The 26,191-nt window shown below is 39.6% G+C and overlaps 1 protein-coding gene across 1 annotated transcript in view; it reads right to left on the bottom strand.

Moving 5' to 3' along the window:
* Window positions 1-26,191, bottom strand: part of DAB1 (DAB adaptor protein 1) — a 406,846-nt gene that overhangs the window by 124,554 nt on the left and 256,101 nt on the right. Inside the window, exons 3-4 of the mRNA XM_049774584.1 lie at window positions 19,694-19,833; window positions 6,492-6,590 (exon numbers count right to left, since the gene is read on the bottom strand). Coding sequence (XP_049630541.1) covers window positions 6,492-6,590; window positions 19,694-19,833 — 239 coding nt within the window. The remainder of the gene's footprint in view (window positions 1-6,491; window positions 6,591-19,693; window positions 19,834-26,191) is intronic.

Genomic DNA, 26,191 nt, shown 5'->3' with positions numbered 1-26,191 from the left:
ATATAAGCATGTCAGGGTCTGAGAATTATTATGTGTACATTGCAACATGTATAGAATCTTTGATCCCTAACAAATTCCTACATTTACCATATCCTTCCCCTCCAAAGTAGAAAACACCAGAAATGTCTACATCAATTTCCAAAACACCTCTTTTGGGGACAGAACCAGTCAAGTGAAGAATTATGAAGTAAAAGAAAGAAAACAAGCTTAGCAGTTATAAAATGTGAACTAAAACTTACAGTCCTGCTACACAGTATAGCCCAGGGCAGGTCTTTCCCCTGAACCTTAGTCAGCTTATTTGTAAAATGAGGACTATAAAAACCTCCTATGAAGGAAGACTGTCAGTCACCAAAGCCTGCTATAAACCATCAGCTGTTGATTCTTGGGCAACCTTTTATATCAGTTGGTGGGTGTGGTAGGGGTCCTATACTCTGTCTTATCCTTTGCAGGACCAGTTTCCCTTTATCTCATTTGCTCTCCTTAAAGCTCTCTACCGCTACCCACTCTAAATAAGCAACCTGTCAGAACTGAAAAAAGAACAGACCTAATTTGGATGACACATGAATAAAGTGACATCTGGCTTTTCACTGAAGAATAAATTATTAAATCAGCCCTAAAATTTAAGTGCAACCATTGCATTTAAAACATCATTACCCCTCTATTTATGAGGGACAATATTCAATGCTGGGTCACTCTACAACCCTCCCCTGCTATGCTGTCATTATTCTGCATATATCTGCTGGTTCTTAATCCCTAAGCCAATTTATTTTGGGGTATTAAGTATTTCTGAGCAACCAGTATGTGTAAGTGACTGGACTAACTAGCTACGATAACAGCGAAGAACAAAAAGATGGTGCTTTCTTCATTTGCATATTTATAAAGGTGATCAGCAAATTATTTTCTAAAGAGGAAAACATAAGAACACACATTTTAGACATTCTTGTCCTCATAAATAACAAATATCTCTTCCTAGACTTGTTTAATTGGTTCTGGTTAATTCACTGGTACACTGTTGAGTTTCACAATTTTTGTTGTGAAAACCTTCAGAAATATTCCAAGCAAAGCAAGATTCTCATTTTGACAGAATATTAACAATTCTACTCACACATGTATCCAGTCACTCTCAACTGAATTTGATCTCATCAAATGAGTGGATCCCAGGGCCAGGGATCATAGCCTCTTGTTTACCTTTCAAGTTCCCAGGAAGCCATATAGTACATGGCACAGAGAGACCAACTGGGACAGTAGGGTCTCATCATCACCTGGTTATATGGATAGCAATCCAAACATGAGACCAACTCAAGCGGGATGAGTTCCCACAAATCTATTCCTTTGATATTACTCAGGCAGGCTCATCAAAATTAATGTAAATAACTAATTTGAAAACAGAAATAACCTTGCATCAGCTCTAATATGTAGAAAAAATCATAATAAAGTTTGGTAATACTATGGTCCTTTTAGTTTCTTCCCTGGTTCATCGGTCAAAACCCTTGCTCCCAAGGTGATGGTATTAAGAAATGGGGTTTTAGACAAAGATTAGTTCATGGGAGGAAAGCCCTCATGAATGGGATTTGAATCCTTACAACAGAGACCCCAGAGAGTTCCTGAGCTCCTTCAACAGTATGTGAACCCTGCCAGAAGGCACTGTCTGTGAGGAAGTATGCCTAATTTACCAGATATGCAATAGGCCAGGGTCAACATCTTGGACTTCCCAGCCTCTCAACCTGAGAGAAAGGAAAACTTGATGGTTTCAAAGTTATCTGGTTGGTGGCATTTCTGTAAGAACAGTCCAAGTGGACAAAAACAGAAATGTTATTCTTGTAGTGTATTACAAGCTTCAAAGATTACACACCAAAATCTTGAGTTTGCATCTCAGCACTGGGACTTTATAACTATGCTATTATCAGGAGGCTCTATTTTCTTTATACACTGGTGACAATTATAGACTCTCCTTCATAAATAGCGGAAGACATTTCACAGGGGGCACCTAATTGCTCTAAGTAAGTTCTGGTTAAGCCAAGAAAACAAGCAAGACTCACAAAGGATTGTAGCAAAACGAAGTCTGTTGCCTTGAAAAGCTGATGCAAACTATTGTTTTCTAGCTTAAGGGAAAAAATCCATGCTCAGCGTTTTTCAATATTTATTCATCCTTTAAATGTTTTTTGTTTGTTTATTTTTTGTTGTTTTGGATGGGCTCTTCAACAGTGTTGGACAGCCTGGACACTACTCTAAAAGATCATTAGCCCAGTTTTGTGGCTTAAGTGTTTAGTTTTAGGCTTAGAAGTGCTGGGAGGGCTACCAGAGCCAGCCACACCTTTAAGTGTTGAGGAGAGTATGGCGTGCCAGGTCTCAAACTTGGGGCCTGTACAGGCAGGACAGATATTCCATACCTTTAAGAGGTATATATTCAGTCAAATTTCCATTTTTCTTATAGAAAACATTTTTTATTTTATGGAATAAAACTATGATTGGAAAGTCAAATGTCAGTGTGGTTCTCTGAAAAACAGTTCTTGATATTGGAAGACCTACAGTGAATTCACAATCAACTCAAGAATACACCAAGAACCTCAGTTCTTTTATCTGCAAAATGAAGAAGAGGCTTTTTGCCATTCAGGGGTGTGATGTGAAGATCTAGTAAAACTATTTCTAATGCCGATATGCTACTGCCCCTATTAAAAATAATCAAAGGAAAAAAAAAGATTTCTTTGTTAAGGGGCCGGAGAGATAGCATGGAGGTAAGGCGTTTGCCTTTCATGCAGAAGGTCATCGGTTTGAATTCCGGCATCCCACATGGTCCCCCGTGTCTGCCAGGAGCAATTTCTGAGCATGGAGCCAGGAGTAACCCCTGAGCACTGCTGGGTGTGACTCAAAAACCACAAAAAAAAAAGAAAAATCAAAGGAAGTTTATATATTTTTTGCTTTCTTATTGATCCGATTGGCATATCAGCGATACATGGGTGTCTTTATAGAAGAAACTTTAAGTATTGATTTATGCCCTGCAACATGCTCATAATAAAATAAAATTTTCTCATGTAAAGATTGGCATCAGGAGCTCTTTGAAATTTTAGACAAGGTGTAAATTGCTGCACAGGGTCTCTGTAATTGGGATCAAAACATTTTTGACAGCTTTTGGATTTTAAAATTCTAGTTATTGTCACGTTTTGCAAATGTTTCTTTTCTTGGTTTGAAAGAAAAAGTAAGTGCAGTCAAGCTTGAGTAGAAAAACAAGATAAACAACTGAGATTTATCATTCTGAATAACAAAGACTTGGTTTTTCTTTTCACTTCACAGACTCTTATGCAGCACCACTCAACCAGTCCCCTGATGGGTCATAACAAAGGTTTAAGTAAACTGTCCCAGCTTGTAGTCTCCAAGGGAATTTCTGAAAACATCCTTTGATCTGATGATAAATCACACCAATAGGGATGGTGTTAAGGGAGAAACAGAATTTTAAAACTGGTCTTAGAAATCAACGCAGATAATACTTTATTCAACATCTTATGCTCTCCCTGACCCTTCCAATTGTCCACCCATCACAGAACTGCCACTGGGATATTCCTAGGGACAGCAAACCCATATCTACAGATGGCTTGTCTGAGGTTTCAACACCTCTGATGGATAGGGAATTATTCTTAGTGATAAAATGAATGGGCTTCTTGGAAACTGATGCCACCCGCTCTAAGTTCCAGGCCTCAAGATCACACAGGAAAAATTAGCTCTTTCTACTGTGCAGATTGTTGGAAAGACAGATACAGTTAATGTGGCACCCAGTTCCACATTATTTTCACTTCATCAAGAATAAACTCCATTCTACCCACCATTTTTCTTCAGGATTCTGTGAGGCTAAGATTCCAGAAGCCAGGGGCTACTGAGGCTTGATTCTAATCAATCAGAACGGGAAAACCTGAAGCTACACTGAAAACACATTGCCATCTCCCTACTTCTCCCCTAGGGATCAGACACTGCTCACAACGCACAATAGCTTTGGTTGAAGGAAGGTTTTACTATTGTTCTCTTTGTGTCCAGCTAAAGAATCAAAATGAGCAATATGCAACCTGGTAGTATCTTCCTTGAAGGCCAGGCTAGTCATTCTTGAGAAGATTTAGATAAAGGTGATGAACACAAGTAACCTCTTTTTACTAAATCCTAAAATTAGAACTTTAATTATCTGGGCACAGTTCACTTGATAATATGGTAAAAGATAGAAACATGGCTTTCAGACAAGGTCTAGGATGTGATCATCTTCCTCACTCCTGTTACTTGGGTGTTACCACTTATTTTGGTGATAGTCATGAAACTAGGAAGAACTACGAGCTGAGCATATATTATTAGGCCATGCGAACAACCATAAAAGTATCTCTTAGTTGAGTTTCAATCAATTAACTGAACCCCAGAAAATTAAAGGATTAATAATGAACTCTCATTCTCAATAAACCTCTCTGCCTCCTATGTATTGATTCTATGAGGCTATATGAGGTTGATAAGTCTTGGCACGGCCTAGTTTCTAGTCCCTCCACTGCCTCATTTAACTCATCCATATATTCTCATTTGCCTGCATTCTTTTAATAATTTGGGGTTCAAAATTGAACATCAAAATTAACTCGTTAATTTCTGACTCAAGCCAACTGGAGCTGAATCTCAGGTCTACCTTTTATATACTGAGATACCTTGTGACTTATTGTAAAAGTTAAAAGATGTTATTTCTAAGAGGACTCATAAACCAGACTATCAATTTTGTAAATCCATCTCTACTACCACTTACTTTTAGTGAGTTATACAGATTTTCCTGTTCTTGACATCTTAAGTTGCACAATGGAGATGAAATCTACCTTGTAAAGTTGCTTGTGAAGATTGAATGAATTGGCCCATATTAAGTGCACACAACAATGTCCGATCTACTAATGTACTTGATGGAACAGTTATTATTTTATTGCATAGACCTATAAGTCTTATAAGAGGTTATAAAAAATAAAACAGAATAACATGTAAAGTGCTAGCATGACTCTAACATAGGGTAGGTACCCTCAAATAGGAGTAATTATAACTTGTTATTTTTTGATGATGACGAAATAAAATTTACAGGGAACTTATCATTTTAGTCAATTTTAAGTCGACAGTTTATCAATAGTAGTAGTATTAAGTAGATTGGTAGTATATTATACAATCATTACTACCATCTATCTCTAACTAATTTTTTCTCTTCTTAAACTGAAAATCTGTTCTTATTGGGCAACTAATTGCTTCTGGCCCTTCCCCTGTCCCTAATAACTGTCATTCAACTCTTACTTCCACCATTTCTATCTTGTCTCCTCTAGAAACTCATTGAAGTGAGAACTATAAATTGTGTCACTTAGCTATTTAGCATATAGTTATAGCTGTACAGTGATTTGTCCTTGCTATAGCATGTGCCAGAACTTTCCTCTGTCACATTGCTGCAGAACACTTCATTGTAAGTAAATAACACCCTGTGTTTATCCATTATCTACTGATGGGGATTTGGTTTGCTTCCATCTTTCATCTAGTGTGACTAATGCTATTCTGAACTTTCTGGAAGTACAAATATATATCCTATTACTAGCTAGTTAAAGAAATTTTCATTGAGAAAAATGTAGCTTTACTGTCAATTATCAGTGTACTACCCTAATAGAGTTTTAAGATGATGTCCTCAAAGAACTAAAAATGGATGATAAAATTGAAATATAATTAAAGTTAAGAAACATCAAATATTATCTATAAAGGCTTAATAAAATTGTCTTGTGGAGTTAAAGTGACACACATGGAGATATTTCATAACATATAAAACACTTAGGGAACAAAAGGGATAGCAACTCCATTTGCCTCACAGGATCAGGACAAAACAGAGCTTAATATATTTTTCTGCTTCTCTCATGGTTGTGAAAGAGAAAGACCAGGTCAGGCAAGCCCCGGAGAAGATCCTGGGAGCTCACTGCTACCTCAATGATGATGAAAAACACAAATCACATCTTCGGTAGGTTTGACATAAAAGATCAGCCCTGCATTTCCTGGCCATACAGTGATAGATTATTTTTGTAATATCAAGAACTCCATTCTTTTTAAAGGCAAAATTGCAAGGTACCACTGGTCAAACTCTAGCAAGTTTGAATGCTTTGACGAAATCAAAGACCCATTTGTGTCTCCCCCCAGGATGCGTGGCATGAAAGTTGCCAACACAGTAATTTAACTTAAACTGTCACGTTACCCACAGCTCTTCAAAGCTCCTTTATCTCCCATTAGATTACCAGAATAGAATGACACTTAAATCACAGTCCCACTCTAGAAAACACAGGCTCGTCACAGCAGCCAAAGCTGAGAAGAAGCCTGCCTGTGATGGATGATCACAGCTGATGGAGTTTGTCAGTTGTTTTATGTGTGTTTATACTTGTTTGATATTCTTGCCCTGCGCAGAGGCTTTTAAGGCTATATCCATCCATGAATTCAATCTCATGATGCCATGTGATTCTTTTACTTACCCCTGTCTTTTCATCAAAGATCTTGATTCCTCCAAAGGAAATGGTTAAAAAGATTTTCTGTTTGTGTTCTCCTTTGGAGCGAGCGCCAGCAACAACGCCCTGTTGAAGGGAAGGACAAGGATTTTACTTGAGTGTTTTAATTTGAATATTTCTGGTCCCAGAGGCCATGTCAGACACCATTTGCCAGAGTCACCCATCATGCATACTCTGTGCTCTACATCCGCCATGCCTCCCACCTGATATGTTGTCTTCAAGACATTCTAGGGGAACATTTATTCCTGATGTTCTAACACTGTGTAAATAGATATCTGGCTTGATTTGACTAATCAAAATTTATAGAATGCCCACTCTGTGCCTACCACTTGATTCAGAGTGGGAGATACTGAAATAAATACAATTATCTTGGCTGGGGTTTGTAGGTGCTTTGGTTTTAATCTTCTCAATAAAAGTGTGTGCCTGAATATATTCCTAAATATTATTACTACCTTCGTTCTTCCTGAAAAAGTCATTATATGAAGCAAGCTTAGAGAGTTAAAAAAAAAAAAAGAAACTACTGCCAGAGCATGCTTCAGTTTTGTTGGAAAAATTAGGATCGCAGAATTGTGTGTCCTTATTTTGCAGGTTTTCTTTCAGACACTGTGGAGTTTCTGTTGCCTTTTTCCATTACATTCAAGCACTTTGGAAGACCACAGGAAGACTACTATTTCTACCAGGTATTCTGGGGATATAGTTTAGCAACAGAATGCCTACTTGCTTCATATGCATGTGGCCCTAGGATTGGTCTCCTGCACCATAAAAACCAAATCAAATAAAAATGCATTTCATTTAGCAATAGAAGTGTTTTTCCTTTTTTCTGAACTTTGTGTTTACTGATATCATGTCTATCAGAGAATAAGATTAATTTCACCAATGACTGGAATTGGCTCTCAATGCTCTATCGGAGGGATATTCCCTGAGAGAAGAAATGATTATTCCAGGGCCCCTAAGTCTGTTAAGGTTGATAGTATGGGAGTTAAAAAAGACATTTACTTTTAAAATTAGTCTTTCTTAGTTCCCTCTAAGGTGAGAACATGTCAGGACATAAGGAAAGGGGTAAAGCCTTTGGGTCATAAAAATGAACTTTAGTACTCCCTTCCCCAAAGTAGCCCCAACAGGCCCACGTTTGCATTTAGAATTATAGCAATAGCAAATGCCAACCAGTCCTGCTGAGCAGATAATGTTCATTGCTCCCACCCCCATTGCTTGCCAGTTCCCAGCTGCTCTCCAAGCTCTGCCAGTGTCTGAAAAGGGGTAGAAAGAGCCCACATACATGTGCCAGTGGTATTTTTGCTGGGAGAGACTTTGCATGACAAATTGGATTGAGAAGGTCTAGTCAGACTGCTATCTTTGGGGAAATCAAATTCCAATTTTATTAAATATGTTTCTCCCATGGGATGGGACTCTAGGCCACTCTCTGAGGAACTGTACCAAGTCTAGACAGGCCTGGCACCAGGTAGGATATCTCAGGGTCTCTTCTCCCCACCCCAACACACAGACTATTCATTGTGTTACTCAGAACTCTGGGGCAGGCAGGAGGGCAAGAGATAGTTTTGGCTGAAAATTGGATAGAGGCAAATGGAGGTGCCGTTAGAACAGTAGTAGCCTCTTTCGCTAGGAAGTCACTGGTAAAAACAAACAAACAAAACACTTTCTGAGGTGCCTACTACGTCACAAATTTAACCTAAACACAATTTTCTGACATAAGAAATACCTCCTCTACAGATGTTGAACCCAAGTGGAGGAGGAAGATGCTGAAAAGTGGTAAAATGAAACCCTATTAGCAACCATGTTATAAGCCCCAACATAAAAATGTTTAAACATATATATTAAATATATTTATGCCTCTTGTAAAAGCAGAGTGGTGGGTGGAAGGCAAATAAGTTTAGAAGACATTGGTGGAAAGTGGACACTAGTGAAGGGATTCATGTTGAAACATTGTATGCCCAAAACCCAACCCATGAATAACTTTGTAATTTCATGATAAATATATGAAAATAAATAATATAATTCTCATTAAAATTACCTACTTCATTTACATGTGAAATAACATAGAATCATGAGTTTCAAAGGAATAGTGTAGAGTCTTAAACAGTCTGCCTTGCAAGACGTGTGTTTAATTCCTGTGATCTAGATGGGAAAGGGAACCAAAGGAAGTACTCTCTTCTCTCTCTGTCTCTCTCTCTCTCACACACACTCTCCCTCCTCTCTCCCTCCCTCTCTCCCTCTCCCTTCTTCCCTTCCTCTATCCCTCCCTCCCTCCCTCCTTTCTCAGACTTCATTTGGATATATCCAGGGAGAGCAAAGTGCTCAGATATCTTCTCTCTGGGGCCCAGAAAGCCAGCTGGCATTGGCAAATGTGATGCAGAGATGTGCCTGACCAATGGTGGCCACCCAGAGTACCACTGATTTGTTCTGTACTTCTCTCATCAGCAGCCTCCGGACTCTAGAGAGAACCAACTACTGGAGAGTTTTTTTATGACTTTTAATTAAGATTAGTCATCAGCAAATCTCCATTTCTGATGTCACACTCGGTAAGAAGGGATTTGCCTGGATCGCATAATTTCAGTTTTGAAATAAATATTCAGTTTGAATATTTATTTCTGTATCTGAATCCCCTTGACTCCTGCTCTCCCTTATTTTATATCTGTCTCTCTCCCCATCCACTATTACTTTTCTTTTCACTCTGGGGCCAAGAGTGATGCAGGCAATTTCCCTTTAAATCATTGTATTCTCTCATGCAGTTTTTCTAAATACTACATATGAGTAATATCATACTGTATTTATCTTTCTCCTTCTGACTTACTTCATTTAACATGATATCTTCCAGCTATATACATGTTGCAAAGAATTCCATAATTCCATCACTCCTTATAGTTATGTAGTATTCTATTAGTCCCTTCTCTTTTCCTATGGCATAAGAACTCCTAAACATAATGGTAGTTCTTGTAAACATTTTTTCCCCTATTGGAGTAATAAAAATGAAGAATAATTTCTTGTGGTAGAGTTTGAAGTTAAATAATGCATTACTTTTGCTTTTCTTTTTGTCAGAGTTGTTTTTGCTATGACATGTTATAGTTCAAAATAAAGTTCAGCTGAACTCTGCTGGAACTCAGATGCCCTATCTACCTGTCTTCTGTGCTGTGCTCCATTTTCGGCCTGATTTCATCCTGTGTGTGGCTCATCTGCGGACGGCTCGCCTTCTCTGGAGCCTTCCCTGGAGGTGAGCTTACACACCCAGAAAGGGTGGAGCCACAGGAGCATGGCCACTCTGCTTTGCTTCCTGGCCGTGCACATCATTTAGCCAATGAATACAACCACAACACGTAGAAAAACCCACAATACAAGTGTGACAATGGGGAAACAACGCAGGCCAGCGCCAGACATAGAGAATGACGATGGCAACTCTGATGACTTGAACATGACCAACCAACTAGTCAGTCTCTCAGATAATGAGTTTAGAGATGGAATATGGAAGATGTTCAAAGAACTCAAAGAAAGTATAGAAGAGAACACTAATAAGAATCAAGAGAATATGTGTTGTATATGTAAATATTTTGGGGGATTACTATGTTGCTCACCCTAAACTGATTAGGTGATTGTGCCCTACCCTAGGGTGTGACCTGGCATTCTGCCCCCACCCTAGGGTAGGACCTGATTCTGCTTTCACCATTGGTTGGTATCTGATCCCACCATTGGGTGGGACCTGATTCTGGAGTATAAAAACAGGAGTCTGTGGAAGGCCGGGAGCTTTTGGCTGGCTGGAACTGAATCTGAGTCTTTGGACTTCAGTTTTGTCCATCCGAATAAAGCAAATATTTCCACGAGCCTGATTGTCTGCGAGCTGTTTACCCGCCGTTTCACCTCAGAACCGTGGGCTAGACAGGGTGGCAGACGCGTACTCCGAGCTGGAAGAAAAGGGCCTCATTCTCCATCCCACCATCAGTCAACCTCTTCAGGGGCTGACTTGCTACAAATATGAAGATAGAAATCAGAAAACTCCAAACTGAAATTTCAGGTCAAATAACAGGTTTGAAAAACTCAGTAGATGAATTGAAGAAAAACATGGTTGAGCTTTCCCATGGGTTGACAGCAGCTGAAGATAGAATTAGTACACTGGAATATGAGATGAATAGCAATTCCATACAGCAAATGATCAAACAATGAAAAATTACTCAAAGAATGGGAACAGATGAAAATAGAAGTCTATGATAAGCTCAACAGAAACAACTTAAGAATCATTGGAGTCCCAGAGACCCAGGAATAAAATCTCTAGGAAGAATCAACGGTCAAGAACATCATTAAAGAGAAACTACCAGGGAGCTCTGGTCCTTGGGGCCTAGGAGGGCTTTCCTCCCTTCCTGGGGCAGGATTTTTAGCCGGCACGGGCTGTTTCCTGGCAGACCTCCGTATGTGCCAGGGGCCACTTGGCCCGGCCTAGGGTAGGGGGGCCCGGACCTGGGTCACCCGACCCCCCTCTCCCCCTTTCCTCCGGATCTCCAGGTGGGTTTCTGGGAGGACCTGATGGGGCACCCTGGGTTTTCCCCACTCCCAGGCCAGCTGCGGAGATTGGCCTAGGGTGGGGCTTGAGCTCTGGTCCTTGGGGCCTGGGAGGGCTTTCCTCCCTTCCTGGGGCTGGATTTTCAGCCGGCACGGGCTGGCTCCTGGCAGACCTCCGTATGTGCCAGGGGCCACTTGGCCCGGCCTAGGGTAGGGGGGCCCGGACCTGGGTCACCCGACCCCCCTCTCCCCCTTTCCTCCGGATCTCCAGGTGGGTTTCTGGGAGGACCTGATGGGGCACCCTGGGTTTTCCCCACTCCCAGGCCAGCTGCGGAGATTGGCCTAGGGTGGGGCTTGAGCTCCTGAGATTGGCTTGGGGGGTGGTGTTTGATCTGTGGGGTGGCAGATAGTTGGTCAGTTATACTCAGGCTGTCACTGGCAATTTCATACTAGTCTACATGATGCAAACCGCGCGGGGGCTAGCGCCCGTATTCTCCTCCCAACCATCAGTACCCCCGATTTACCCTTCTTAACTTCAATAATACACAGTTCTAATCTCAGACCAAAGACATACAGTGGATCTAACAATCCCAGAACTATTTAGAAGGACATAAATTGCACACATATATCTTTTGAATATTTTATGTATATTTTCTTTAACGGCTGTAACTCTCTCTATATTCTTCTACCATGATGTTTCTATCCACTTTTCATCTTGTCTTTTCTTTGTAAGCTGTTCAATAAGGATTGTTGGTGGAACTGTCCCTCAGTTTAATGCCTATGATTGAACTATGTCATGGAAATTGCAGGTCTTGTTCCTATTGCCTCCCGATGCACCAATAACGCTTCATGGCATTGATCCTTCTTTGCATAGACACATTAAAATAGGAAAACACTATACCTACAGATAAGTTCTTATCTAATAAATCTCAGTACAATGTACCTTACACCCTGAACATTGATATAATGCCCTGGCACAGGCCTCAGAGAATGGGAATCCTCCATTCACGCCAGAACCAGGCAAGCTATCTACGAAACATCCAAGGTCTTTTATAGCAACAGCTGGAAGCAGTCCTCTACCAGGAAAGACACTACCAAGGGTCTGACATCGACATCCTAAAAAGAGACTTCCGTTTACACTGAGAAGAAGAGGAAGCAGTCCTCTACCAGGAAAGACACTACCAAGGGTCTGACATCGACCTCCTATAAAGAGACTTCCATTTACACTGAGAAGAAGAGGAAGCAGTCCTCTACCAGGAAAGACACTACCAAGGGTCTGACATCGACCTCCTAAAAAGAGACTTCCGTTTACACTGAGAAGACTTGCCAACAACAATGACCTGCTCTACAGGACATGGTTCTCTCTAGTGCCCCTTAAGTGTGAGGTGAAACGAGAGGATGCTCTGCACCATCCTGACTGCAATATGGGATATGCAGACTCCAGGACCTTTAATACAGAAACATGATACCAACAACAGAGACTATGTGAGGAATGAAGGTGTATTGCCACTACAGATGATGACTTGAATTGGACAAACTAGTTTGCCTGGAGCCTAGAGTCAATCCTGTGCCGGGAAACTTCAGGGGTAGGGTCTCCTTATATTTAGACCATAATTTTTCTTTCCATGTCCCTTATATTTTGGTGGGCCTATGCAAACAAATGCCACTCTAACACCATTTTTTACTGTTTTCCCTTGACTCCAATCCTTAAGAAAAACAACCCACTAAAACTTTTGAGGTTAACTTAAACTAGTAAGCATGTGCATGGAACTAGATAAATGTACTTTGCCCTCAATGTTTAAGGAGTTACATAAGTCTAATCTCTTTGGATTATATTGTGTGCTGCTAAGAAATAGTATGTAATACAACTGGGAATTTGAGGGACAAATTAATTGTATTGTACATGGGTTCAGTTTTGTTTTTCTTAATTTTCTTTGGTTGAAAGATCAAGGCTGGGATATCATCGTTGGGACTACCGAGAATTCTGCTTATGGGTGATTGGGCTTCCACTGTAACTTTACCATGTCCTCTTTCTTTGCATCTTTGTTGTCATAATTAAAATTAAAAAAAAAAAGAGAGAAACTACCAGAGCTAATAAATACATGCAATCAAATCCTGCATGCCCGAAGAGTACCAACTAAAAGAAACCCCAGAAAAAGCACTCCCAAGACACATCCTAGTCACAATGACGAATCCCACAGATAGAGACAGAATTCTGAAAGCAGCAAGATCGAAAAGAGAAATTACATTCAAGGGAACATCCTTGAGATTTACTGCAGACCTGTCACCAGAAACACTCAAGGCCAGAAGGCAGTGGTGGGACATAGTGACAAAACTCAATGAAATAAATGATTTGCCTAGAATACTGCACCCAGCAAAACTCACTTTCAGGTTTGAAGGAACAATACATGGTTTCACAGACAAACAACAGCTCAGAAACTTTACAGACTCAAAACCATTCTTAAAAGAAAAACTGAACGGCCTACTTTAAGACAATACTGACCAATAGACACACCAAATTTCGATATAAAGATGGCACTAACTCCCAGGACAATTCTTTCTCTCAATATCAATGGACTAAATGCACCAGTTAAAAGACACAGAGTGGCTAAATAGATCGAAAAACTCAATCCAACCTTCTGCTGCCTACAAGAAATGCACCTGAATAGTCAGAACAAACATAGACTCAAAAAAAAAAAAAAGGCTGGAGGAAAATTATCCAAGAAAACAAAAGGCTGGAGTGGCCATACTAATAACAGATGGTGCGAACTTTATACTTAGGAAAGTTGTAAGGGACAAAGATGGACATTTTATATTAATCAAGGGATACATACAGCAGGAAGAAATCACTCTCCTAAACATATATGCACCAAATGAGGGGCCAGCAAAATATTTAAAACAACTTTTGACAAATCTGAAACATAATATCAATAACAACACAATAATTGTGGGAGACCTCAGCATGGCATTGTCAACACTTGACAGGTCAACCAGACTGAAACCCAACAAGAATATACTACACCTGAAAAGAGAAATGGAAGAAAGAGGCCTAGTAGATATATACAGGACATTCCACCCCCAGAAGCCTGTATACACATTCTTCTCTAATGTACATGGGTCATTCTCCAGGATAGACTACATGCTAATACATAAAACATACCTCCATAATATCAAGAGGATAGAAATTTTGCAGGTTACCTTCGCTGACCACAAGGACCTGAATTTATATGTGAACTACAAAGGGACACAGCAAAAGCGGTACTGAGATGAAAATTTATAGCTTTGCAAGCACACATGAGGAAAGAAGAAGGGGCATACCTGAATAGCTTAATGACACAACTCATAGAATTAGAAAGTACTCAACAAAAGGATCCAAATATAGGGAGACAGAAGGAAATAACAAAGCTGAAAGCAGAAATCAATAAAGTGGAAACCCGAAAAAGAATCCAAAAGATCAACGAAAGCAGTTGGTTCTTTGAAAAAATAAGCAAGATTGATAGACCACTGGCAAAACTAACAAAGAAAGAGAGAGAGAGAGAAACTTGATAACTCGTATTAGGAATGAAAAAGGAGAGATCACTACTGATATGGTAGAGATTCAAAGGGTAATCAGAAACTACTTTGAGAAACTCTATGCCACTAAAAGTGAAAACCTGGAAGAAATGGATAAATTTTTGGACTCTTATAATCTTCCATGGTTGAATGAAGAGGATGTAGCATATCTAAACACACCCATCACTATTGAGGAAATTAAGACAGTAATCAAATGTCTGCCCAAAAACAAAAGTCCAGGCCCAGATAGATTTACTAATGAATTCTTTTAAACCTTTCAAGAGGAACTTCTACCAATCCTGGCAAGACTTTTTCATGAAATCGAAAAAACAGGAACACTTCCAAATAGCTTTTATAAGGCCAACATCACCTTGATACCTAAACCAGACAGAGATGCTACGAAAAAAGAAAATTACAGACCAATATTGCTGATGAATACAGATGCAAAATCCTCAATAAAATCCTGGCAAATAGGATTCAATGCCTCATTAAAAAAATCATCCACTATGATAAAGTAGGTTTCATACCAAGAATGCAAGTCTGGTTTAAGATCCATAAATCTATCAACATCATACACAATATCAACAACAAGAAAAATAGAAATCACATGGTCATATCAATAGACGCAGAGAAAGCATTTGACAAGGTCCAACACCCATTCTTGATCAAAACTCTCAGCAAGATGGGAATGGAAGGAACCTTTCTCAATATAGTTAAGGCCATCTACCACAAGCCAGAGGCAAATATTGTCCTCAATGGAGAAAAACTGAAAGCCGTTCCTCTGAATTCTGGCACAAGACAAGGCTGTCCTCTCTCACCACTCCCATTCAACATAGCACTGGAAGTACTCACTATAGCGATTAGGCAAGAAAAAGATATCAAGGGAATCCAGATAGAAAAGGAAGAAGTCAAGCTCTCGCTGTTTGCAGATGACATGATACTCTACCTAGAAAACCCTAAAGTCTCTATGAAAAAGCTTCTAGAAACAACAGACTCATATAGCAAGGTGGCAGGCTACAAAATTAACACACAAAAATCAATGGCCTTTCTATACACCAATAGTAATAAGGAAGAAATGGACATTAAGAAAACAACCCCATTCACAATAGTGCCACACAAACTCAAATATCTTGGAATCAACTTGACTAAAAATGTGAAGGACCTATTCAAAGAAAACTATAAAACTTTGCTCCAAGAAATAAGAGAGGACACACAGAAATGGAAGCAAATACCCTGCTCATGGATTGGCAGGATTAACATCATTAAAATGGAAATACTCCCCAAAGCATTGTACAGATTTAATGTGATCCCTCTAAAGATACCCACTTTCAAAGAAGTGGATCAGGCACTTTTGAAATTCATTTGGAACAATAAACACCCTAGAATAGCTAAAGCAATCATTGGGAAAAAGAATATGGGAGGAATTACTTTCCCTAACTTTAAACGGTACTACAAAGCAATAGTTATTAAAACAGCATGGTATTGGAATAAAGACAGGCCCTCAGATCAGTGGAATAGGCTGGAATACTCAGAGAATATTCCCCAGACATACAAGCACCTAATTTTTGATGAAGGAGCAAGAAATTCTAAATGGAGCAAAGAAAGCCTCTTCAACAAGTGGTGTTGTACAACTGGCTAGCCACTTGCAAAAAATTGAACTTAGACCCCCAGCTAACATCATGTACGAAGGTTAAATCCAAATGGATTAAAGACCTCGATATCAGACCCGAAACCATAAGATAAATAGAACAGCACATAGGTAAAACACTCCAGGACATTGAGACTAAAGGCTTCTTCAAGCAGGAAACTGCACTCTCCAAGCAAGTGAAAGCAGAGATTAACAGATGGAAATATATTAAACTGAGAAGCTTCTGCACCTCAAAAGAAATAGCGCCCAGGATACAAGAGCCCCCCACTGAGTGGGAGAAACTATTCACTCAATACCCATCATATAAGGGGCTAATCTCCAAAATATACAAGGCACTGATAGAAATTTACAAGAAAAATACATCTAATCCCATCAAAAAATGGGGAGAAGAAATGGACAGACACTTTGACAAAGAAGAAATACAAATGGCCAAAAGACACATGAAGAAATGCTCCACATCACTAATCATCAGGGAGATGCAAATCAAAACAACTATGAGGTACCACCTCACACCCCAGAGATTGGCACACATCACAAAGAATGAGAACAAGCAGTGTTGGCAGGGATGTGGAGAGAAAGGAACTCTTATCCACTGCTGGTGGGAATGCCATCTAGTTCATCCTTTATGGAAAGCAATATGGAGATTGTTCCAAAAACTGGAAATCGAGCTTCCATATGACCCAGCTCCTAGGTTTATACCCTAGGAACACAACTATACAATACAAAAATCCCTTACTTTTATACCTATATTCATTTCAGCACTATGTACCATAGCAAGATTCTGGAAACAGCCAAGATATCCTTCAACAGATGAATGGCTAAAGAAACTGTGGTACATACACACAATGGAATATTATGCAGCTGTCAGGAGAGATGAAGTCATGATATTTTCTTATACATGGATGTACATGGAATCTATCATACTGAGTGAAATAAGTCAGAGAGAGAGACTGAAAGATGCAGAATGTTCTCACTCATCTATGGGTTTTAAGAAAAATGAAAGACATTCTTGTAGTAATAACTTTCAGACACAAAAGAGAAAAGAGCTGGAAGTTATAGCTCACCTCATGAATCTCACCACAAACAGGGATGGGTTTAGTTAGAGAAATAACTACGTTTTGAACTATCCTAATAATGAGAATGTACAAGGGAAATAGAAAGCCTGTCTAGAGTACAGGTGGGGGTTGGGGGGGAGGAAGGAGATTTGGGACATTGGAGATGGGAATGTTGCACTGGTGATGGGTGATGTTCTTTATATGAAACCCAAACACAATCATGTATGTAATCAAGGTGTTTAAATAAAAAATTTAAAAAAAAAACAAAAAAACATGATTTTTATTCTAAAATTTGAAATAGGGAGGGGCTTGCAGAGAGTCAAGAAAGGTCTGGTTTTGCTCCCATCCACAATGAAGGTCACCTTGTGAAGAAAAAGAGATGGTTTGGCCTGATGAGAAGCTTGTGAGAATGCATGGGGAGTGGGTGGGGCGTGGAGAAGCTAAACATGGAGGGACAAGATGGGGAGGAGGAATTGGGGGAGAGGCTGAGCATCCTGCAGGGTGGGGTGAGTGGAGAATTTGAACCTGGAAGAATGAGAGGGATGCAGAGACTGATAGAATAGCAAATTGTTGGTATGGTGAGGTAGATGTGTGAAAGTTTCACCAGGAGGGTCAGATGGGGTGAGTCATAAAGAACAGCTGAGTCTGTGAAAGTAAACGTAATGCTTTTCAATGTTGGACAGTTTTACTTCTTTTTTGCTTTTAATGTTTTCTCTTCCCTCACCCTTTATCTTGCCTACATTCGAAAGAAGTAGAGTGAAGACATGACAAAAGTATCTTATAGGAAAAATAATCTATAAAACTTGAATTTGGGGTTGAATGATAGCACTGGGGCAGGGTATTTGCCTTGCATGCAGCTGACCCAGGACGGACCTTGGTTCAATCCCCGGCTTCCCATATAGTAACCGCCCACGCCAGGAACTATTTCTGAGTGCATAGCCAGGAGTAACTCCTGAGCGTCATTGGGTGTGGCCATCCCCCGAAACTTGAAATTTAATAATTTGATTATATATAAGTGATATAATGCATAAAAATGCATAGTAAATTACACATAGAAATGCTGACATTGTTTTTCTCTATGTGGTAGATGTGTGGATGATCTCAACTTTCTTCCAGATACTTTTTTGTATTTTCAAATAAATTAAGGTGTCAATGCATAAAATGTTTTGTAGACTTCTTGCTGAATCATTATTTTCAATATTTTATATTACTTTTTTTTTTTTTTTGGTTTTTGGGCCACATCCGGCAATGCTCAGGGGTTACTCCTGGCTGTCTGCTCAGAAATAGCTCCTGGCAGGCACGGGGGACCATATGGGACACCAGGATTCGAACCAACCACCTTTGGTCCTGGATTGGTTGCTTGCAAGGCAAACGCCGCTGCTGTGCTATCTCTCCGGGCCCCATATATTACATTTTTAAAGGAGAAACACAATATATGAAAATGTTAAGAATGTTATATTCTTTTGTAAGTGTCACTTTTTAATGTTTTGTTTTGTTTTACCACACTAGCTATGCTCAGACTTAGTCCTGGTTCTGCACTCAAGGGTCACTCCTGACATATTTGGGGAACCATATTGGGGTGCCAGGGATCAAACTCAGGCTAGCCAGGTGCAAGGTAAGCACTCTATCACAATGTTTTCATGATATTATTGTATGTATGTTTAAAAATAACAGTGATTTTTAATATGCATATTTAAATATTTTCCAATTTCAAGGCCGGAGAGATGGCTCAAAAGACTGGGCCATCTCTTGCTTTGCATTTGAAAGGCTCAGGTTCAGTTCTGGTCACTGCATAGTCACTTGTGTACCTTCAAGAGTGGCTAAAGAGCATCATACCTCAGGTAGCTCCTGAGTAAGATTTGTACGGCCAATAAAATGAACAGAAAAAGTTTCCAATTTCTTTCCTAGATTTCTCAATACTCATCTATTTTAGAGCATTTAAAGTGAAATGGTTTTTATGATACTTCAAAATCTCAATTTTTATATATTACCTTAAATTTGCCTTCCTTTATTATAAAATATGGGACATGTATTAATTAAATAAGCTTTTATCTTCACAGCATCTTTTACCATAATTTGTCATATCATACAATATATTAAGCTTACTAATAACACAATGTAGTGAAACTTAAACGAGCTGACATTACAAAGTGACAATGTGTGTATTTCTGTTGCATGCAACAAAGAAAGTGAAACGGAGTAATTATTTTATTCAATAATGATGAAACAGAGCCTATCCAAATACTACCATGTACTAGGTATTCAAGGAACATCTGTCCAAAGATTAGAAACTCTTCCCAATGAATAAATGTGGTGACTTATTGGTGAGCCAAGTAATTTGTATTATATTGATCAAAATGCTTTCTTTCAGTCATTTTAAGCTTGCAATAATTAAAGTATAACGCTTGTACCTTGAGTTTCATCATGGAATCTTGACATAACTTGTCCCCCCGAGCTGCAGTAACCTCATCAATTCCGATCAGTTTGGCCTTGTACCGGACCCCTTCACCTTTAAATCTCTTTATCAAAGTTGCTTCACTGCGATCCTGACCTGGAAGGAGAAAAGCAGGATTCAGATATGCAATGTTCAGGCCCCAACAATGACCTTTATACATCTGCAACTCCAAGGGCTTTTTGTGTTGTCTCCTACATTCAAGGAATGTTAAATCATTAGACTAAATACAAAGGTATGGTAATACTGGTAAAAACCAAAAAAAAAAAAAATGGTTTTACTGTGTTATTCTAAAAAATCATTGCAAATTTCATGCAAAAATAGGGTGTGACCATTTTTTTTTTTGGTTTTTGGGCCACACCCAGCGATGCTCAGGGGTTAGTTACTCCTGGCTGTCTGCTCAGAAATAGCTCCTGGCAGGCACGGGGGACCATATGGGACACCGGGATTCAAACCAACCACCTTTGGTCCTGGATCGGCTGCTTGCAAGGCAAATGCCGCTGTGCTATCTCTCCAGGCCCGGTGTGACCATTTTTTAAAAAATATGCTGGTATTACTGAAAAACGGGTTATAACAACTACATGGTGGCAACGAAATGTCATTCTTTGAAATTCAGTGGACAAATCCTTCTCTTAATCTGTTTTCTTAGGAGAAATAAAAGAATAAAAAATAACCACTCCAATGGTCACTAGGACAAACAAGCCAGACAAGATATATAATACACCTTATGCGGTGTTTGATACATTCTAGGTATTTAGCAAACAATAATAGCCCACTAAGAGTTCATGTCCTGCTTTCTTGTTAGAATGGTATTAGCATTGAGCTACTTTGGCCTTTTCAGCATTTAATATGACTTTGGCCAGGGTCCAGGATCCTCCTTAAGCCCAATTCCTTGGGCTGTTTTATAGTGAGACTACAGAGTAATTGCTTTGTATCAAGTAATGACCCAGGGACAATCATAAAAAAAATGCTTTTACAATATCTCATCTGCTAACTCATGTGTAGAGAAATGGGCTTCCATGATACTCAATAGGGTATTCCTTCACTTTGCAACAGGTTTTCTCCACAATTATTAAAATAATAATTTGCTAGGCTATAATAGAAAGAAGTGAAAACATATCAACATAATCTAAGAACAATAAAATTACTGCAAACTAAGAATATGTCACACAAGATATTTCATAAATTATGCTCTTTCTCTCTAATAACTTAAAATCTCTTTTCCATATAATAAAGAGAATGGTCAAAATCACTCCTGGCAGATGAAGTCATGAAATTTTCCTATACATGGATGTACATGGAAACTGTTATGCTGAGTGAAATAAGCCAGAGGGAGAGAGAGACACACACACAGAATAGTCTCACTGATGTATGGGTTTTAAGAAAAATAAAAGACATTATTGTTATAATGCCCAGAGTGCAGTTATCAAAATAACTACAGTAATAACTATCATGACAATGTTAATGAGTAAGAGAGAAGTAGAATGCCTGTCTTGAATACAGGTAGGGGTGGGGGAGGAGGGAAATCAGGGGCATTGATGGTGAGAATGTTGCACTGGTGAAGGGGGGTGTTCTTTGTATGACTAAAACACAACTACAATCATATTTATAATCACGATGTTTCAATAACAACATTAAAAAGAAAGTAGATGGAAAAATCAGTTTCCTCAACTATTTGGGTGTGGCTTATTTCTTGGGAAGATTTTTATTTTTATTTCTTTTTCTTTCTATTAACCCCCATCACCACCAGACACATAAATATCTCTTTTTTCCAAAATCTGAAATCTTTCAGCGACTACAAATACCACTTTCACCAGTGGGAATTCCTCACATTTGCTAGTAACCAAACATGGATCACGTCCTATACAAAGTGCATTTATGCACTAACAATCTCAGAAATATCTTAGATATGAACATTATAATTCCATTTTTAGAGATGGAAATTACATGCAATGTTTGAGAGTCCAGGTGACTCATGAAACCTTCCTAAAGTGGGACTTGAACCAGATCTTTCCATCCAAAGCCCAGGCTTGTGGTTTGCTGAAGCCTCATCCCTCCAGGTAACTTGACCTTACCTGCAAGACCCCGCCCATTTCCTGGGAGGGGTCTTGGAAAAGGTAGATAAGGCCTTTGACCCAGGGGATTAGGGCTTTTTGCTTTTTGGTCTTTGGCCAGCATGGAGGTTCAAGGGAAGATGGCTGAAAGGAGTTAAGATGCAGGGCTAGCTAAGAATGGCTGTGCTTGAAAGGTTATGATATAGGCCACACACATGTGGTGAATAGGGCATGAATAAAGTTGATGCTTCCTGATGCCTGTCTCTGGATGAGTCTGATTCCGCCATTCACCTAAACCTGGAACCCGCCAGCTGAATGGGGATTGCGGAGCCACATGGCCTGGGATGGCAGAGAAAGATACCTCCGTCCTTCACCATCCACCACCATCGTTAATTATTTAATGCAACAGTTTGCTTGTGTTTTTCTTAAATCTCTTCTGGTAAACCCTATGAGACTTACTTTTCTTCGATCTAGCTTCCCTATAAAGCCTTATATTTACCTTATTCCAGACTCACCTGGACCAAGTCTGTAAGACTCAGTGCATTGAAGCATTAAAGATCCTTTAGACAGAAAACTTGAAAATGAAACCAAATAGCTTTTCCTGAGTCAGATATAAAAGTCAAGCTGAATTAAATGTTTGTGAGAGCACAGAGCACTACAGAGGGGCCTGTTATAAGAAGAGGCAGAGCCAGATCAGGTGAACAAGGGCAGAGATTAATAAGAAAATATTAGGCCATTTAAAGGAAAGTAAGGAGCCCAATTTAGATTAGGACCCAGGGCCAAGCTAATTTGTATGAAGGGCACTTATGCAGTAGATAATACAGTTTCTCATTAAATGTTCTCCCATTAAAAGGGTAATTTTTCATGAGCACATCTTGAACAAGGTCTCCGTTATATTAGTTAAGATATAAATAACAAAAAATCAGAGCCACGTAACTGTTCCATCAGAGGCACATTCATTTTAAGGATGTTAGGGAGAGGGTCAGTGTCTATGCATCCTCAGACATGAATCCCAGCCTTGTTGGCCTGGAGCAGCACTGACCCTTCACTTCAGAGTGTTCAAGAGAAAGGCCACATGCTCAAGGGGACTTTGTATCACATTATCTATTACAGAGCATTTGCTATACCAGTTCCTATGCCAAGAATTTAACACATAATCTCTCATTTAATCTTCATGCCCGGTATTTGAATTAGGTTCTGTCAATAAGCTTGAATTTAGTTCAGTTTTATTTCAAGTACTATTTGATAGAAGAGGATACCAACACCCAAAGCAAAGTCTGAATGCTGTTATGTTTTTCTTGGGGTTTGATTTCCCATGCTAAACAGTTATCTTCTTTCTGTTTCTCTAGTCCTCTCTTTTTCCTTAACTCCCTTCTCTCTCTCTCTCTCTCTCTCTCTCTCTCTCTCTCTCTCTCTCTCTCTCTCTCTCTCTCTCTCTCTCTCTCTCTCTCCCCCCTTCCCTCCTTCCCTCTCTCCCTCCTATGTCCAGCAGTGCCTTGCTGCCTTACTCCTGATTGTGCTCAGGGATCAGTTCCGACAGTACTCAGAGAAGCTTATTTGGTGATGCCATGGATCAAATCTGGGTAACTGCTTTCACCCCTATGCTATCACTACAGTTCCAATGAGTTACACTTTTCAAACGTATAAGTCAGATGTTCTGAAACATTCACAGATTCAGACAACCAGCTTAGTTCTCTAATACTTTCATCACCCTGAAAAGAAACCCTGTACCCATTTGCAGTCTGCTCACTTCTCATCTCCCTGAAATCATCCAATTTCAGGTAACCACTGACATGTTTCCTATCTCTAAAGATTTGCATGTTCTCCTGGCAAATGACAGATGAGATAGATTGATGTAATTATAGGATATGAGCCTCTGTGACCAGTTTCATCCAATTTTCAAGGTTGTTTTATGGAGAGCACATGGTAGTCTCACACATCTTTCTTATGCAGGCAATAGGGAGTTCCCAAAAAGTACTGAGGGATACTTCAAAAAGTTTGAGGGTCACTGCCTAAATGCTTGACTAACTAAATCAGAGTTTCATGCTAGGGTCAAAGGATATGATACTGCATAGGCCCTTAGGTGCCAGAACCACAAAGGCAACTTAAACAAGATTCCAGGGCATTTAGGATTCCACCAGGATACGCTGAGGAGGGGTAACATAGTGCCAAGGATCAAATCAGAGTCCTGCACATGCAAAGCATGTGTTCCTAACCTTGCTCTGTTTCTTTCCACCTTTATTTCTTTATAGCATTTCATTGTATTCTATGCCCATTAAGGCATTTAGAACATTTCTATCTTTTGGCTATTGTGGAAAATGATGGTTTGCACTATGTGTCTCTATTTATAGTGGAGTATTTTTGTCCATTTTCTTAGCATTATACTTAGGAATGATATTGCTGGATTCTGCAGTCACTTTATATCTAACCCAACCTGTGTACAGTTCCATTACAAAGAATATGGGTTTTGTATGTCTACCATGTTACTGACAACATCCCCCTCATCTCTTTTACTTGATCCATCCTACAGTGTTTAGTGATCTCCCAATAGGGTTCTATTTTGCAGTTTCTTCAGTACTATTAAGGTTGAGCATCTTTTCATGTGCAATTTGTCTATTTGCATATATTCTTTAGAGACATGTTAATTCATAGCCAACATCCTGAATCTGAACTTGAGAAGCTGACATTCTGGTAGACCAATCAATGAGTAAATACTGTAATTCTTTAATACTTATGCAAAATTTCATGCTTTTACCACTGGATTATGAGTTTTTTTGTGACCTTACCAGAGACCTTGTTAAAAGCATTTGCCTTTTTTTTTTTAACTTTTGGGTCATAAATATTTGAATTGATGTCTCAAGGAGCCTACAATAAACTGAAAGGTATCTTGTTTCTAAGACAAGTACCCCACCAGTACACACACACACACACACACACACACACACACACACACACACTCACACCATGCCTGATTTTTTCTACTTTATCTCACTTAATCCACCAGGGCTATTGGAACCAGGCATCCATTCAGTGGATGAAGAACGTAAAGCCAGAGAGGTAATTCAAGTCACTGCAAGTTGAACTTGGAATAGCAGCTCAATCCTCTCCATGGCCTGAGATCTATTGGGAGACAATAGGACTTAATGGTCCAGTTGATGAAGTCTGGATATAAAGGCCTAAGTTCAAGCCCTGTTTTCCAATCCTCTCCTCTAACTAACTGTGCTGTTTGGGGGAAGTTTCTTTAAAAGGTCTGCCAGTGTCTTTTGCTCTGTATTGTCCATAATAACAGTTGATCCCACACTGGGTCATTTTGTAAGCCAATTAAATGACTCTTGTAGAAAACATACAGGATTATAGTGACTATTAAACAATAAGGGCACAATCAAAGTTGGCTTCTTGGCACTTAAACAGTTTTATTTTACTCCCTTATCCCATATGGCATCATAGCATTAGAAACATCTCATTGGCTGACAGTGTCTTTGTGTCTGTCTCTTCTACTTTTGAGCTCCAGAGAATGGGAGCTGCCATTATTCATCTGTGTTCTCTCATCCTAGCATGGGGCCTGGCAAAGGATAGATCCCCAGTGCCTAGCTCTGCTGAATAATTGAGTGAATTTATGGATTTATGCAAAGGAAGCTAGATCATACTACAGGAATCAGGATCTTCGTGGAGAAGGGCCAGGGGTCAGTAGAATCCCTTTCCATTGACACATATTTCAAATCCATTTTAGAAAAGTGACTCACTATGTCTCCAGGGAATAAAGTTTTTAATGGGAAAGAGTAAATGTCACACATGGTTATTTTAATGTTCTTTTTGCTTGATGCATTAGGAAAATGCTCTCCTCCACCTTGTCATGACCAGCTCACCTTATCATAGAACTCACTAATGACCTGAAATCAGGACACATAGTAAATTCCCCTATTTTGAACAAGAGTCTCAGGGATACCATTGGAAGGAGCACTGGGTTCCTATCTTTATGTGGAAAGCCTGGCCAAAAGACTCATGTTACAGAAATGTGCCTAGAAGCAAGCAACTCTGCCAGCAGTCAGCAAAAGGAGTAAGTAGGCCATTAACATGTTAGAAGACATTCTTTATGAGCCCACAGAGGCCACTGGAATGAACCTGGTCTTATATGGTGGCAGCAAAATAAAAGCTGCCAATAGTCAAGTCAAAGATACTTCCCACCCCGTACACCATCTTGATTTCACCTGCAGGCTGGAATGAGCAGGAACCCAGAAGCTCAGGGATCTTCAAAGCAACTTTGGGGGCCAAGATTGCTCCCCAATTAGAGAAGGAAGTGAATAAGGCCCTTAGTGCAAAGATGGCTTGTTCTGGAGGGACAGGAACTTCTGCTCTTTGGAATCAGAATTTGAGTTTATTTCATGCTCTCCTACTTTGTGTGT

The sequence above is a fragment of the Suncus etruscus genome, chromosome 6 (genome assembly GCF_024139225.1).
Source record: "Suncus etruscus isolate mSunEtr1 chromosome 6, mSunEtr1.pri.cur, whole genome shotgun sequence".
NCBI lineage: Eukaryota > Metazoa > Chordata > Mammalia > Eulipotyphla > Soricidae > Suncus > Suncus etruscus.
Note: the sequence above shows the minus strand (reverse complement) of the source record. Positions and strands in the feature narration are given on the sequence as shown.